Source organism: Heloderma suspectum, chromosome 16, assembly GCF_057233095.1.
Source record: "Heloderma suspectum isolate Gila_16-S chromosome 16, 16-S_ref, whole genome shotgun sequence".
Lineage (NCBI taxonomy): Eukaryota > Metazoa > Chordata > Lepidosauria > Squamata > Helodermatidae > Heloderma > Heloderma suspectum.
Window position 1 is genome coordinate 20826481 of NC_139473.1, and position 14069 is coordinate 20840549.

At 49.7% G+C, this 14069-nt stretch overlaps 1 protein-coding gene across 1 annotated transcript in view; it reads right to left on the minus strand.

Annotated features, from left to right (window-relative positions):
- The window catches only part of TMEM132E (transmembrane protein 132E), a 196292-nt gene that overhangs the window by 62107 nt on the left and 120116 nt on the right, over positions 1–14069 (minus strand). The window contains exon 2 of the mRNA XM_084823015.1: positions 2831–3737. Within this exon, the coding sequence (XP_084679141.1) occupies positions 2831–3737 (907 nt within the window). The remainder of the gene's footprint in view (positions 1–2830; positions 3738–14069) is intronic.

The following is a 14069-nucleotide window of genomic DNA, read 5'->3' on the forward strand; positions in this document are numbered from 1 at the left end:
CCCTTCCAACCCTACTATTCTATGCCTGCCTATCGATGTTTAATTAGTATTTTTAGAACTGCCCTGTTTAAATCCATACATAGAGGGGGAGAGGGAGACCAGATCCAAGTTGTATCACCAGAAAAAGTCAAGACATATACTTGGCTATGAATTTTTAACTTACACTGTTGGAGAGGGGTGGGAAAATGCCTCCTGTCAACTACGAAGTAGGAAATAAGATTAGAACACAGTTTAGCTTGACCAAAATGTAAGGCCTTTAGAAACTGTGGGCATATAAAAAGAGGAAGAAGCGTGTTTCCCCACTTGAATAAAATATTTCTGTGCACGTTTTCGTAAGGAGAGCCAGTGTGGTGTAGTGGTTAGAGTGTTGGACTGGCACTCAGGAGATCAGGGTTCTAGTCCCCACTCAGCTATGGAAGCTCACTGGGTGACTTTGGGCCAGCCGCTGACTGTCAGCCTAACCTACCTCCCAGGGTTGTTGTGAAGATAAAAGGGGAGGGGAAGGAGGAGGGGGAAGACCTTGGGTTCCTTGCAAGGAGAAAAAAGGTGGGATATAAAGGTAAATATAAAGAATAATAAATGTAACAATAACTATAATAAAAACTTCCAGCCAGTCTGGCCACTATCCAGGGATTATAGCTAGGGATGTCACAGGCACCCGACTGGGTCCGGGAATCTGTTGGGCCCCTCTGCCCGCAACCCCTGCACTACGCCTGCCAAGATGCTGTCCTCGCTCGCCCCCCGCTCACACCTGCTAGCACCCTCCCGGACTCACTGCGATCCTGTCTGATGAGTACCTGCCATTTTCCCACTTTTGATTTCTACGTAAAAAAGGAATTTTAAAAATGCACATATTTAAATATGTGCGGTTTGGGGCAGGGAAAGCTTACTATGCGCAATATCAGAGGTATAATCCCTGTAATATTGCGCTTGCTAAGCTTTACTTAGGGCAATTCGCCGAGCTCGTGGGCGGCCCGAACACAGGTCCTGGGGGGGGTGCAAGTGGGGTGCCACTTGAGTGGGCGCCCAGAGAAGCCGAGCTGGGCGAGTTCTCACATCCCTAATTATAGGAGTTGTGGTCCAACGACAGGTTTTTTTGTGAGGGTACAATGGAGAGGACCATGTAAGTCGCCTTGGGCTCCTTGTGAGAGGAAAAAGGCGGGCTATAAATGTCATAATGAGGATAAAGACAATAATAATACATATTCCATGTTTGTGCTCGTATTTTGAAATACGTAACCCTGTTTGTGCACCTTTAAAATGTACGCATTTTTCTACACTTTGAAGGGGGGGTGGAGTGCATGGCGAACTTTGGAAGCACACAGCTTTGGGGGACAACCTGCGCTCTGGTTCCTGCTTAGGTTCAGGAAATGCGCAGGTGCTAAGATGACATTAAAGTGAGGACCGAACAGCGGTGTGGTGGGGGCAAGGCTCGCAGGGACCCCGCACCGGCGCTTCCTCATTAGCAGGGATGCTGGCATCACATGCCGCCCCCCTCAGACTTCCCTGATCTCTCTGGGCTGAGCTGAGGTCCTCGCGACAGCTGGGAGAGAAATGAATGAGAATATCTTGCTCCCTGTTGGAATGCAAAGCTTTTTGGGACTGGCTTGGTCTGGAATGGGTAATTAAGACCCTTCAGCTCGACAAAAGACCTGCTCCCGGTGGAGAGGAAAACTGCTAGAGCTGGCTTGTCGATACGGATCAATGCAGCTGCCTGAATTGTTGGGCTCTCCTTGAGGGCACGGCTAAAGGGGCTGTCAAGAGTGGCTGTGCTTCCAAATTTAGTGGCTGTGCAGATTTAGTGGCTGTGCAGCTGCCAAATTTAGATTTAGACTTAGTGGCTGCGCAGCTTCCAGATTTAGTGGCTGCGCAGATTTAGCGGCTGTGCAGCTTCCAAATTTAGATTTAGATTTAGTGGCTGTGCAGCTTCCAAATTTAGATTTAGATTTAGTGGCTGTGCAGCTTACAAATTTAGATTTAGATTTAGTGGCTGTGCAGCTTACAAATTTAGATTTAGATTTAGTGGCTGCGCAGCTTCCAGATTTAGTGGCCGCACAGCTTCCAGATTTAGATTTAGATTTAGTGGCTGCGCAGCTTCCAGATTTAGTGGCTGCGCAGATTTAGTGGCTGTGCAGCTTCCAAATTTAGATTTAGATTTTGTGGCTGTGCAGCTTCCAAATTTAGATTTAGATTTCGTGGCTGTGCAGCTTCCAAATTTAGTGGCTGCGCAAATTTAGTGGCTGTGCTGCTTCAAAATTTAGATTTATATTTAGTGGCTGCGCAGCTTCCAAATTTAGATTTAGATTTCGTGGCTGCGCAGCTTCCAGATTTAGTGGCTGCGCAAATTTAGTGGCTGTGCTGCTTCAAAATTTAGATTTAGATTTAGTGGCTGCGCAGCTTCCAAATCTGTCAAGAGCGGCTGCACTGCCAAATTTACCACTCCATCGCTGGAACCAAAGGAATGTCTCCCCTGTATCTATCCAGAGCTGTGTTGGTTCTGGACAGTTTAGCAGCCATGGACTCGGTTGCCAGAACATGCTAACCCAGACTCAGTGGTTGAGTGTGGCCTGTAGTTGAGTCATGGGTTCTTTGTGGTCTGAACCCGGGGCTTTTTCCACAGGGTGGCTTGTTAATCATGCAGTGTGGCTTCTTTTTCTTGAACAAGTCACCTTGAGAGCCCATGGTTTGGTGTTGGGTTGTTCAGGGTGGTTCACAAGCCATGCTGCATGGTTAACAACCCACGGTTCAACGACAGGCCTGGGATAGTGTGCTGTGGGAACAGCCCCATGGAGTTCGCCTTCGTGCCTGCCGCCCACGGGGCAGTGCTTACCTGAGGGTGAAGTGCTCCACTGTGGAGTTGCTCATCAAGTAAAGGATGACGCTGAGCACCTCGCCGGGCTTAAGGGGCTTCTCCGGGAGGCGGATGAAGACGTTGTCGTCGAGATGCTGCTCCTGCAACAGCTGGGTGGGCAGCGGCTGAACCAGCCTCAGGCTCCCGATTCTGAGGAGCGGGTGCTGCGTCGGGCCCTCGGTCCGGGCCCCAGCACTGCCTCTCCGCCCCGCCTGCTCACTCCCGCAGACCCCCATCCCGTCGGGGGCGTGGAGTGTGTAATAGAGCTCCACCAGCTGGACATCCCCAGCCGGCTCGATCCCCTCCAGGACTTTCCGGCGGCCCGAGGGGACGGCCGAGGGTCCAAACCAGGCCTGAGGCAGCTCAGCCTGCGCGAGGCAGCTGGCCAGGCCGCCCTGCAGGCGGCAGGAGGCCCGGAGCTCCCGGGCTTCACGGAAGGCGTGGAGCCGGACACAGGGCAGCCGCTCGCTCACATCGAAGTCATCCCAGTCACGCCCGGCCACGTAGAACAGCACCTGGGCCGTGGGCTGGCTGGACGGCACCCGTGTGTGGACGATAAAGGCCCGGACCTTCCAGTTGACCGTCAGGCGTTCAGGGATCTCCAGCGTGCTGGAGGGCTGCAGCAGCTCCTTGGCCAGTGCCTGGCTGGTGCTGAAAGGCCCCAAGGAGACATTGAGGACCGGCAACGCCTTGGTCTGGAACACGACAAAGGGCTCCGAGCGGGCCAGGACGGCACTGCCGTTCCCGCCTGGCGCCGGCCACGTCTCTCTGAGGAAGAAGGCCAGGCGGGTGTTGGAAAGGCGGAAACTCACCGGGAGGGTGGGTGCTGCAGCAGATGGGTGCGTCTCGGGTGGCTCTGAACTCGTGGGAACCACCTTGGTCTGAGCTGGAAAACAGGAGGGGGAGGTGCCATTAGAACAACAGAATCCTAGAGTTGGAAAGACCCTCAGAGATCATCTGCTGGGGACGCTGGTGGCACCGAAGTCAGTGGGATGCTGAATCCGCCCCAGGTTTCAGTCAGAACCAGTTGGGACTCTAAAGGAGGTATCCAAGGTGCAAAACGCCCTTCGAGTTCTGGCTGGTTCTGACTGAAACCCGGGCGGATTCAGCGCCCCGCTGACATCGCAGCCACCAGCTTCCACTGGCCCCCGCTCAATGCAGGCTCTCCAGTGCAGGGTACAAGTACGGCATCCCAGCGAGGTGGATGCCCAGCCTGTGGTTGAAGGCCCTTAGGGTCGAGTGGCCATTTATGAATGGCTAAGGCAGACAGACAGATTTTATTACGGCCATTCATCAGCACCTTACGTGTCCAAACCGTACACATCATGTGCATAATTATACAGAAACTCAAAATAAAACCTCACATGACCCCAGAGTATCGGCCTGGTGGAACAATAGCATTTTACTAAAAGTTTGCAGCAGGCACTAGCCACTGCACAAAACCTGGCCGCCTAATCTGTCATCTGAGAGTCCTCATAAGAAGGAAGAACAGAAACAAAAAAATCATTTGATCTGCCTGGCATTTTTTGAAAAATAGGTGTAATAAAAACACAGCGCATTTCTCAATAAAAAGAGCAATACAATAAAGCATGCCCAATGGTTTCCACTCCCCTCCATCACAGGGCCACGTACGTTCATGGTACGGGACCTTTCGATATCTTCCCTCTAAAAGCACAGATGGTAAAACATTAAATCAAGCTATTATAAAGCCGCTTCTAAATTTGGAAATTGTTAAACTGGTCAGATAATTTGCAGGCGCAAGTACCTTACGCCCAGAGAAGTGATATTTTGTGACAGAACTCAAAGAGCGATGTAGTTCTGTATCCCATATTCATTGTTTAATAGTTAGTTAAGCTTTAAAATATCGAGGGGCTATTAAACTGCCAGTTGTAAACCCGTAAGCCAGTAATTTCTCTGTCAACAACCTTCTCCATGTTGACTGAAAAGCATCTGTTATATGTCCAATCCTATACGGAATAAAACAAGTTTGAGCCAGAAGTTTATCAAAGAAATCCATGCCCAGGCCTCCATAGAAATTTGCCACTCCTGCAGGCCAAGAAATAGGAAGTGTATTTATCACCAAAAAAGAGGACAAAAGAAGGCACCAATTTGCATGAGATGGGCATATGCTCATTTATATGTATAGACACACATCTAAAAATAACAATTATAATAGAAATAGAATTACAGTACATCGCACTCTACTGTAGAAGATGGCGAGTAGGTGACCTGTCTGCTTTGCTCAATCTGCTGTCCAGGTGGGCAGTTTCAAGTAGGGATGGACGGACCACCCTGCGCCTGCCCCGTGCAGCCCTGGCTGGATCCCCCAGCACTCTCCCGACCCAGGCGAGCAGGGTGGGGCGAGCAGGTGCTCTGCAGTGGCACAGGCGTCCACCCCCTCGTTGCGCTCCACTGGCCACTCAAATGGCCACTCGTTCATCTTATGCCTGTAACGTTGGGGACACTGCCCTTGTAAGGGCCCCATTTGCGCAGATGGGATGCTTACAAAAGAGATCGAGCACCCATCTGAGTGCTCGACAAGGGAGCAGATGCCTGCATGCTTGCCCGGAAGGCATGTGCCAAGCTAGGCAGGTGCTAGGGGGTACAGACTGGCATTCGGGGGCTGAGCTGGCAATTTCTCACCAGGCTTCAAGCCCCAAACAGGTGTCCGCACCATCCCTCATTGCAAGGCCTTCTCGTGGTGGGTAACCTTTAAAATGAGCTTGGACTGGATACTCCTTCAAGTAGGGGGTGCCTTCAAAATGCAGGTGTCAGGAGCGCCCTAGCTGCCTCTTAAAGTCCCCTCCAGTAGCCAAAACATGACACAGAGAACAGGGATTCTTTCCAAGGCTTTATTCCTTTACCACTTAATGACTCTTTCAGATGCTAATTGCCAGCGACTAAGCAAGGAACTGCAAAGGGTATCTTAACAGAGTAACCTAAGCTCCATGTACGCAGTTGGTCCCTGTTTGAAGGAGAAGGGCGGGAAAGCCCTGAAACTTATGTGCTAGGAGGGGAGGCTCCCCCCTTACCCGTGGGCATCAGCACGCAGCCATTGCCATAGCGCCAAGCGGGCTGAGCCCCTCCTATCGGTGCCCTCCACCTCCCGCCTCTCTCTGCGCTGGCGCCTTGCGTCTAGCAACAACCGATCTCCCGCTCTTTCGCTGCCAGGGTCACTATCTCTCTCAGGAATGCGAGCGGGGGGGCCTTTCCCTGCAGCTGCGCCTCTGAGAGACGAGCGGGCTCCTCTCCCACGGGTTGTAGCTCTTCCTCAGGATCAGAGCTGCTTTGGGGCTCTATGGGCTCAGTTCCAACCCTGACATCAGGCTGCCTTCAAAGTAGAAGACAGTCCTTGGGCAGCCCTTCCACTAGAGGACTGTCTTCTGTAAAAGAGGGCACCTGTCCCCCCACCCACATTAGTGTAGATAACCTTTGGTGCTCTCCCCAACCACTAAGCGGCTGCAAGCCATCAACATTAATCAGACACTGGCTCTGTTCACACATAATGCTGATGGTTGGGGAATCTGTGCTAACCACGGTGACTTAGCATGTTGTGGGAGGAAGAAAAACCCATCAACCATGGTTCTGGAACCACCCCGGGCAACCACCCCCCTTCAGCAGGGTTAAGGGGCCCCAGGGTGTCTTACCGTTACATGTGGTGGGCTCTCTGGTGATTAGAACAGGTGCCTGGTGGTTTCTAGGCCACCATAGAGATGACCATTGACATGGAGGCCTAGAGTGTCCCACACCCCTGGTCATGTGACAGGTGTGCACATCATGGTTTCGCTATCCCCGCCCCCTCCATAGTAACCCTCACCACCACCACCCTGTGAGAGTCTGAACAGGATCACTGACAGTCAAATATTGGAAAGCCGTCCACCACCCACTAGGTAATACTATCCAACTGGGCTTCTACTGGCCCTCTACCCAGTGCAGCAATGGAAAGTAACTTCTGGCTTTGCAGATAAAAGGACCACCTGGGGGTCTCCTTCCTTCTGTGTCTGGCAAAAGAGCCACGTTTCCATCTGGACTCAAGGCAGAACCATTTGAGATTTCCAGGAATGGGGGAAGAGCTGTTCTTGGTTCTTTGTCCCAGTAGCCTTGGGTGGACCCCCCAATCTCCCTGATGCCTAGTAAGGCTAACCCAGCTCCTCCTGCGTGCCCTCTTAAGGGTGGCACAGAGAGCCGATTTTGGAGACAGAGCGTCACGCCTGGCTTCTTCTCCTACTCACACACCACTTTGTTTAGCGCCCAGCCTCACTGAAAATCCTGGAGAACTGAGGGGCTGGCGTGGTGAAGGTTTGGTTGGCCCTGATAACCGTATGGCCATTGGGTGGCTTCTGGGTTTTGTCTGAAGGGTCAGTGTGGCTACCTACACTGTTTGAATGGCTCAAATAGTTGCATGCTGGCCCAAATCACACGCATGTGAAAACGCGCACGCACACAAACACACACATTTTAAAGTGCTTGTATTCACCTTCCCGAACTTCAGTGGAAGACACCGCCTCCATTCACAAGTTATGTTATTTCCACTTTCCGTGTCTCACACACACACACATCCCAGAGTGTATGGGCGAAGCTGCTGAACCCACTGGCCTACAGGAGGGGCCGTAGCTCAGAGACAGAGCCCCTGCTTTGCATGCAGAAGATTCCAGGTTCAATCCCCAGCAACATCTCCAGGCAGGGCTGGGAAAAATAATGCCTGAGGCCCCAGAGAGCTGCTGCTGCCGGTCAGTGTTGACAATGCTGAGCTAAATGAACCAGTGATCTGACTCGGTGTAAGGCAGCTTCCGACGTTCCTGTTTCAATCTGTCCTTAATTCACAACCATGAGGACTAGAGCCTTACTTTAGTTTTAGAGGAAGAAACACAGTTCACTAGTGGAGCACCTGCTTTGCAAGCAGAAGGCCCCAGGTTCAAATCCTGACTTCTCCAGGTAGAGGTAGGAAAGAATCCTGCCTGAACCCCTGGAGAGCCGCTGCTGCCAGTCAGAGTCAACAACGCTAGAGTAGATGGACCAGAGGTCTGACTCAGGATAAGGCAGTTTCCGATGATCCTGCCTCAGACACCAACCTGTACGGCCCTCGGACTGCTGTCCAACTGCTAACTATGGGTGGGCAAATTCACACCCTGCCGTCCTCTCTTGTCTTAGGGTTATCTTCAGTCGGACAGCCCTTCGAACACAAGATGGCTTCAAGTCATCACTCACCGCCTCCTGATGGCACTTCAAGCATAGCAGCGGTGAAGAGAAGGCAGAACAAGATCAACTGGGAGATCTCTGGGTGATTCGCAGTAGGTCAGCAGGGATTGCCGACATCCCATTGCTAAATGATTTAGCAGCAACGCAATTACTGCCCCCCCCCCGCTAAATTACACTATGCTTGTGAATAATGTAGAAAGCTTTGAGTAACCAGGAGTGGCATCTAAGATCCACTCCATTCTTCTGGTATTCAAAACAAATCCAGACTCAAAAACATGATCCCTTAATTCTAACTACCAGGTTCCAGCTGGGGGAATGTTGGGGTTATAGAACATAGGCGAACCCACAAGAAGGGATATAAGAATTTTGTAAAATCCATTGTGTCGGCATTCCGCAGTGCCTTTCGTTTTGCCACCTGCTCATTGATGGAATCGGATTTTTCCCAATTTCCCGAATTTACACAAATTCGCATTTGCAAAAATGCGAAATTCCCTTCCCCCCTGCACATTTTCATGCTTTAGCTTATGGGTGAAATGCAGATTTTTGGCCAGTGGGGGGGGGGGTTCATGTTTTTCTAGGACTAAATTTCCATAAAATTCCAGAAAGTTTAAAAGCGGGGGGGGGGTAAGTCTGTGGAATCCGTGCAATTTGCGGGAAAACAGTCTGCTGTGGAATCCAGACTGGATTCATAGAAATCTGAACTCATTATATTCCATTGCAGATTTCTCTGCCATCCCTAGCCACAAGCCTGACATCTGCCCACCCCTGAAATAGAGGACTGACCCCTGCTAAGTAGGGCACATGGCCACCGGATTCCGAAGGCTATTCATCACCCTGACAAGGGAAGCATTACCAGCACCCTGGTTCCCTCCCCTCTTTCCCAGCACCCTAACTGTTGCCATCCTGATTAGCAGCTGACCGAGATTTAATGGGGTAGGGGACAGGTTATCTGTGGGGTCAGAAGGATTTCTGCAGAACAGTCAACAAACTGAAACCCCTGCCACTTGACTCCTGGAAGCGGCTGTGCGTAGGTGGCCACAGGTTGTCCCAAGTGAGCTCCCAACCTCTGAGGAAGAGTTAGAGGTATTAATAAGCAATCACCTTCATTAACCCCGTTAATTGCATGCAGATTGCGTCCCCCAATCAGCCGCTCTCTGTATAAACGGAGATGTCCTACCGCGTATTTATAGCTCACAAACAAACGTCTGTCAAGCCGATCGGAACAGAGGAGAGAAGTTGCTCACATCTGAAGGGGCTCACAGCAACTTAGCCCTGGAGAGAATTGCAGCATTTGGAAGGGGGCTCGCCAGAAGATACCTCCCCAAATATTTTGGGGCTGCGGCAGAAAATCGGGAGGGAGCTGATTAAAAATACAATAAAAGAAAAGAAGGGCAATACGGGCTTTTTGTTAATGGGGGTGCAGAACAGCTGGACACAGACTCCCATCAGCACCGCACGGCCCCATAGTGAGGTTGATGGGAGTTGTAGTCCAGCAACACATTGAAGGCCACACATTCCCCACTCCTGGTTGAATGGTACCCAAAACTGGACCCTTAGGTTCCAGAACCTTGCCCAGTCTAACGATAGGAAAGGCACTGTTAATTTAGGGTTCCTCTAAGCCCGGAAGTTAGATTGACTTCTTCCCCCTTGACAGAATAATCGACACCTGGATCATCCATGGCAGAGGTTTGCTTGGAAACATCCAAAGAAGAAGATGGTGATGAATTGTTTGCATTGCTGTATAAACCAGGGCTGCAGAACCTCTTGAAGCCAAAGGGCCAAATTCCATTCTGGAGAAGCTCTCAGGGGCTACATTCCACTGGTGGGCGGGGCTGAAAGCAAAGAGGCGGAGCCAGAACACCCAGCATGCCAACATATTTTAGCTTAAAGATTCCAAGCTGGTTATCCAGAGCTTAAAAAAAGAAAGAAACCTGGCCTATCAAAGGGGAAATGCCCACTGCGTTTCAACCCTGGCGACGAGACATCACGGTGTTTCTCCAAAACAGGAGTGAGGAACCTCTTTCAGCTCGAGGGCTGAAAGCTATTTCAGAGAAGTTCTCAGGGGCTGCATCCCAGTGGTGGGCGGGGTGAAAGTCAAAAAGGGCAGGGCCAAAATACCAGAAGCGTCATCATACTTTAGCTTCAAGCTCTCACTGCCAGTAACTCAGCCTTGGGAGAGACATTTCAACCTTTTAGAATGAGGGGGGGAAAACTGCAAAAGCTGGGAAACCACCAAATGACTAGTAGTTGGGGGAAGGGGGTGTGGCCATCTGGGGAAACCTGGAGGGCCAGCTTGGGACTTCAGGAGGCCTGGATTTGGCCCCCAAGTGTGAGGTTCTGCAGCCCTGATATAAACAGTTATACTGATGATAACGAATGATGATGACAACAACATCTTTATCCCAACTTTCTCCCAAGTATCTCAGGGGAGCATACATGGCTCTCCTCGCCCACATTTCACCTTCACAACATCTCTGAGAGGTAGGTAAATTAGGCGAAGAGACAGCAGCTGTATGTACATAAAGGAAATACATCAACATGCAGCATTTCTGGAAGTCTTTTTGGCCCCACCCACCTTTGCTTTTGACACCACCCGCTACTGGGATGAACCCACCCACCCCAACCTTCTCCAAAATAGCCTTCATGATGGAGCTGAGTTTGCTGCCTTTTGCATTTTTTAATGGTCGGACTGAATTTGGGCTGTGCTGTTTGATGGTATCTAGCTTAACGTCTTCATCTTTTTTAGAGGGTGAACTCTTCTTGTTAGTGGCTGAATCATGGGTTCGTCATGCTTGCACCCCACTTCAGGTGCAGTCCTCAGGCGCAGAAGATGAGGTATATAAAACGTAAATGACTAAAATACATCAGCAGGTAAAATTACCCAGGAAAGGCCACGTCCGAGCTAGGATTACGAACCCAGATCTCTCAGTCACAAAACCAACTCTCTAGCCTCTACACCAGCCTGGCTTCCATGACCACCTTGCAATAAGAAATCTGAAATGTCACTTCCATGATATAGCTTAGGAATACTTAAAAAAAAATAACCCTGACATTGCAAGTATCGATAAACATTTAAGGCAGAGGTGTTGAACGTTAGGCCTGTGGGCCAAATCTGGCCCACCTGGGGTCCCCAAGGGCCATGCCCCCTTCTGCTGGTCCCACCCCCTTTTCCCAAACTGCTGATAATTTGGTGGTTTCACAGCTTTTGCAGATTCTTCTCCCTTTCTAAAAGGTTGGAATGCCCCTCCTAAAGTTCAGTTGCTGGCAGTAAGACCTGGTGAGGGGTCATGGGAGTTGTAGGCCAAAACATCTGGAGAGCCACAAGTTGTCTGACCCTGTGCTGGGTAGTTTTAGACACTGTGTTTAATGGTCTGTATCTAGTGAGGTTCTTTTGATGGCCATGTTTAATGACTTTGACTGTGAAGCAGGCAATGAATGCCCCCGGGACTGCAGAGCAGGAAGGAGCCTATATTGTTGTCTGTTCTAATGCAAAATGTTTTGGGGTGGCTTGGTCTTGACTGAGCCACTCGGACCCATCGGCTTTACGGAAGACCCACTCCTGGTGGAAATTAAGCTGCTAGAAATGGTTTCTTGGTATGGATCAGCTGCCTGACGTTCTGGATTCTCCTTAGGGGTGTGGCTACAGGGACTGTCACTGATTAGGCCTCATCTGGAGTATTGTGTCCAGTTCTGGGTACCGCACTTTAAGAAGGATGCAGACAAACTGGAGAGGGTTCAGAGGACGGCAACAAAGATGATCAAGGGACTGGAAACAAAGCCCTATGAGGAGACACTGAAAGAACTGGGCATGTTGAGCCTTGAGATTAGAAGACTGAGGGAGATAGGATAGCGCTCTTCAAGTCCTGGAAAGGCTGTCCCAGACAGGAAGGCCAGGATCTCTTCTCCATCATCCCAGAGTGCAGGACACGGAATAATGGGCTCAAGTTACAGGAAGTCAGATTCCAGCTGAACATCAGGAAAAACATCCTGACTGTTAGAGCAATACGACAATGGAACCAATTGCCTAGGGAGGTGGTGGGCTCTCCCACACTGGAGGCTTTCAAGACGAGGCTGGACAGCCATCTGTCAGGGATGCTCTGACTTGGATTCCTGCACTGAGGAGGGGGTTGGACTCGATGGCCTTGTAGGCCCCTTCCAACCCTACTCTTCTATGATTCTATGAATTTTGAAGCCTGCACTTCAAAATTGGACACCACAGCCCAGGGAGGCCGTTGCACCCCTGCTTCCCAAGAGCTACATCAAGCAAAGCGGGTGACCAACGTGGCCCATCCATCGGCCAGAGAAGGAGAAGTTGCCGGGGCGTTGTTTCCCCCTCCCTGCCAGAAAAAACTCCCAGCACCCAACTTCCTATAACCCTGGGACTGCAGATGGATGGGGAAAGTACGCTCTCGCACTCTCCACTGGTCTAAGGAACAAGGACACCAGCAAGGGAAAAACAGCCTGGCCTGAAGTGTATTTAAATGCCAACGTAGAGCTCACCACCTCGTCCTTGCCTTGAAGAACAGATCACCCTCCTCTTCCTTTTCCCTCCGCTCCCCTTCCCTTAGGTGTCTCGTCGTTTTAATTTGTAAGCCTGATGGCAGAGCCCATCTCTCGCTTTTTTAATTGAGGTGAACTGCTTTAGGGCACACTAATTGTCTGAAAGACAGGATAAAATTGCAGTAAATAAATAAACAAATAAATACATTTTCTTCTCCCCCACATGCAGCTATTCCGTGCTTTACAACTGCTCCTACATTCTGAATAAATTTAAGACAAAAATATCCCCCAACAACCCCAGAACAGAACAAAACATGTTTGTCAACCAGAATTTTTTAGAAAACAACCTTTGAGCTAGGCATGTGCAATGTTCGAAATCGTTAGGATTCTCCAAACTTTCTCTCACCATTTATTTTGTGCCCAGTTCCCATTTGTGATCCTTGCTCGCTTTGCAGAAATGTGAAATTTGCACAAATTAAGCAGCAGTCGAACAGGAGCACAAATTTCCCACACACACTAAGGGCGCAATCCTATGTACATTTGGAGAGAAAGACCTACAAAACAGTCCATGGCTGGCTGGGGAATGCTGGGAGTTGTAGGACTTTTTTTTGTCTAAACATGCATAGGATTGTAGGGCTTCGTTCTGTCTCAACATGCATAGGATTGTGCCCTAAAGTTAGGCTGATTCAGTCGACTGTGGAAACTGGCGTACATCAAACTGGGAATTGGGAATGGGATAAACGTTGAGCATGTGTTCAACAGTTTGCAAATATTGTTGGCAGTCACATGCTCATGCTTGCATTTACAGCTTCAAACAGGGCATCCTTGCATGTTTTGTGAGCAAAAAAAAATGAATTCTCATACGTCCCTACTCCGAACATGTGCAGCTTTGCATTTTAAACTCATTACTGTTACTGTCATTACTACTACACCTACTATTTTATTAAATGTATTTGTCGTGCCCCACCATAAAAAGTGACTTATGGACACATACAAAAATCCACGATTAATATAACAAAAAGAGGAAGAGGAAGGGGGTGGGGAAAGCATAATCAATATAAACTATACCCAGCACAATAATGCAAATTAAAACAAATACCATAAAAACATAATCTGGAAACAAAACAGCATGAAAAGTGTTCATCCAAAATTGCACAAAATCTCCCCCCACTCACAGCCTAGAGTGAACACCACCAGTGCAGGCTGGTGGCTCAATGTCAGTGGGGCCATGCATTCGCTCTGGGTTTTAGTTAGAACCAGTCAGAACTCTAAAGGAGCTATCCGAGGTGTGAAGCTCTGACTGGTTCTGACTGAAACCCAGGGTGGGCTCATTGCCTCACTGACATCAGAGCAACCAGCCTCCACTGAACACCACAAAAGCAACCCAAAGCAACTGGACCATAATGAATGTCCAAATGCCTGGGGGAAAAGTTTTATTTGTTTGTTTGATTGATTGATTGATTGATTTGTACCCCACCTTTCTACCAAAAAATGGCACTCATGTACATCTTTGCCGGGT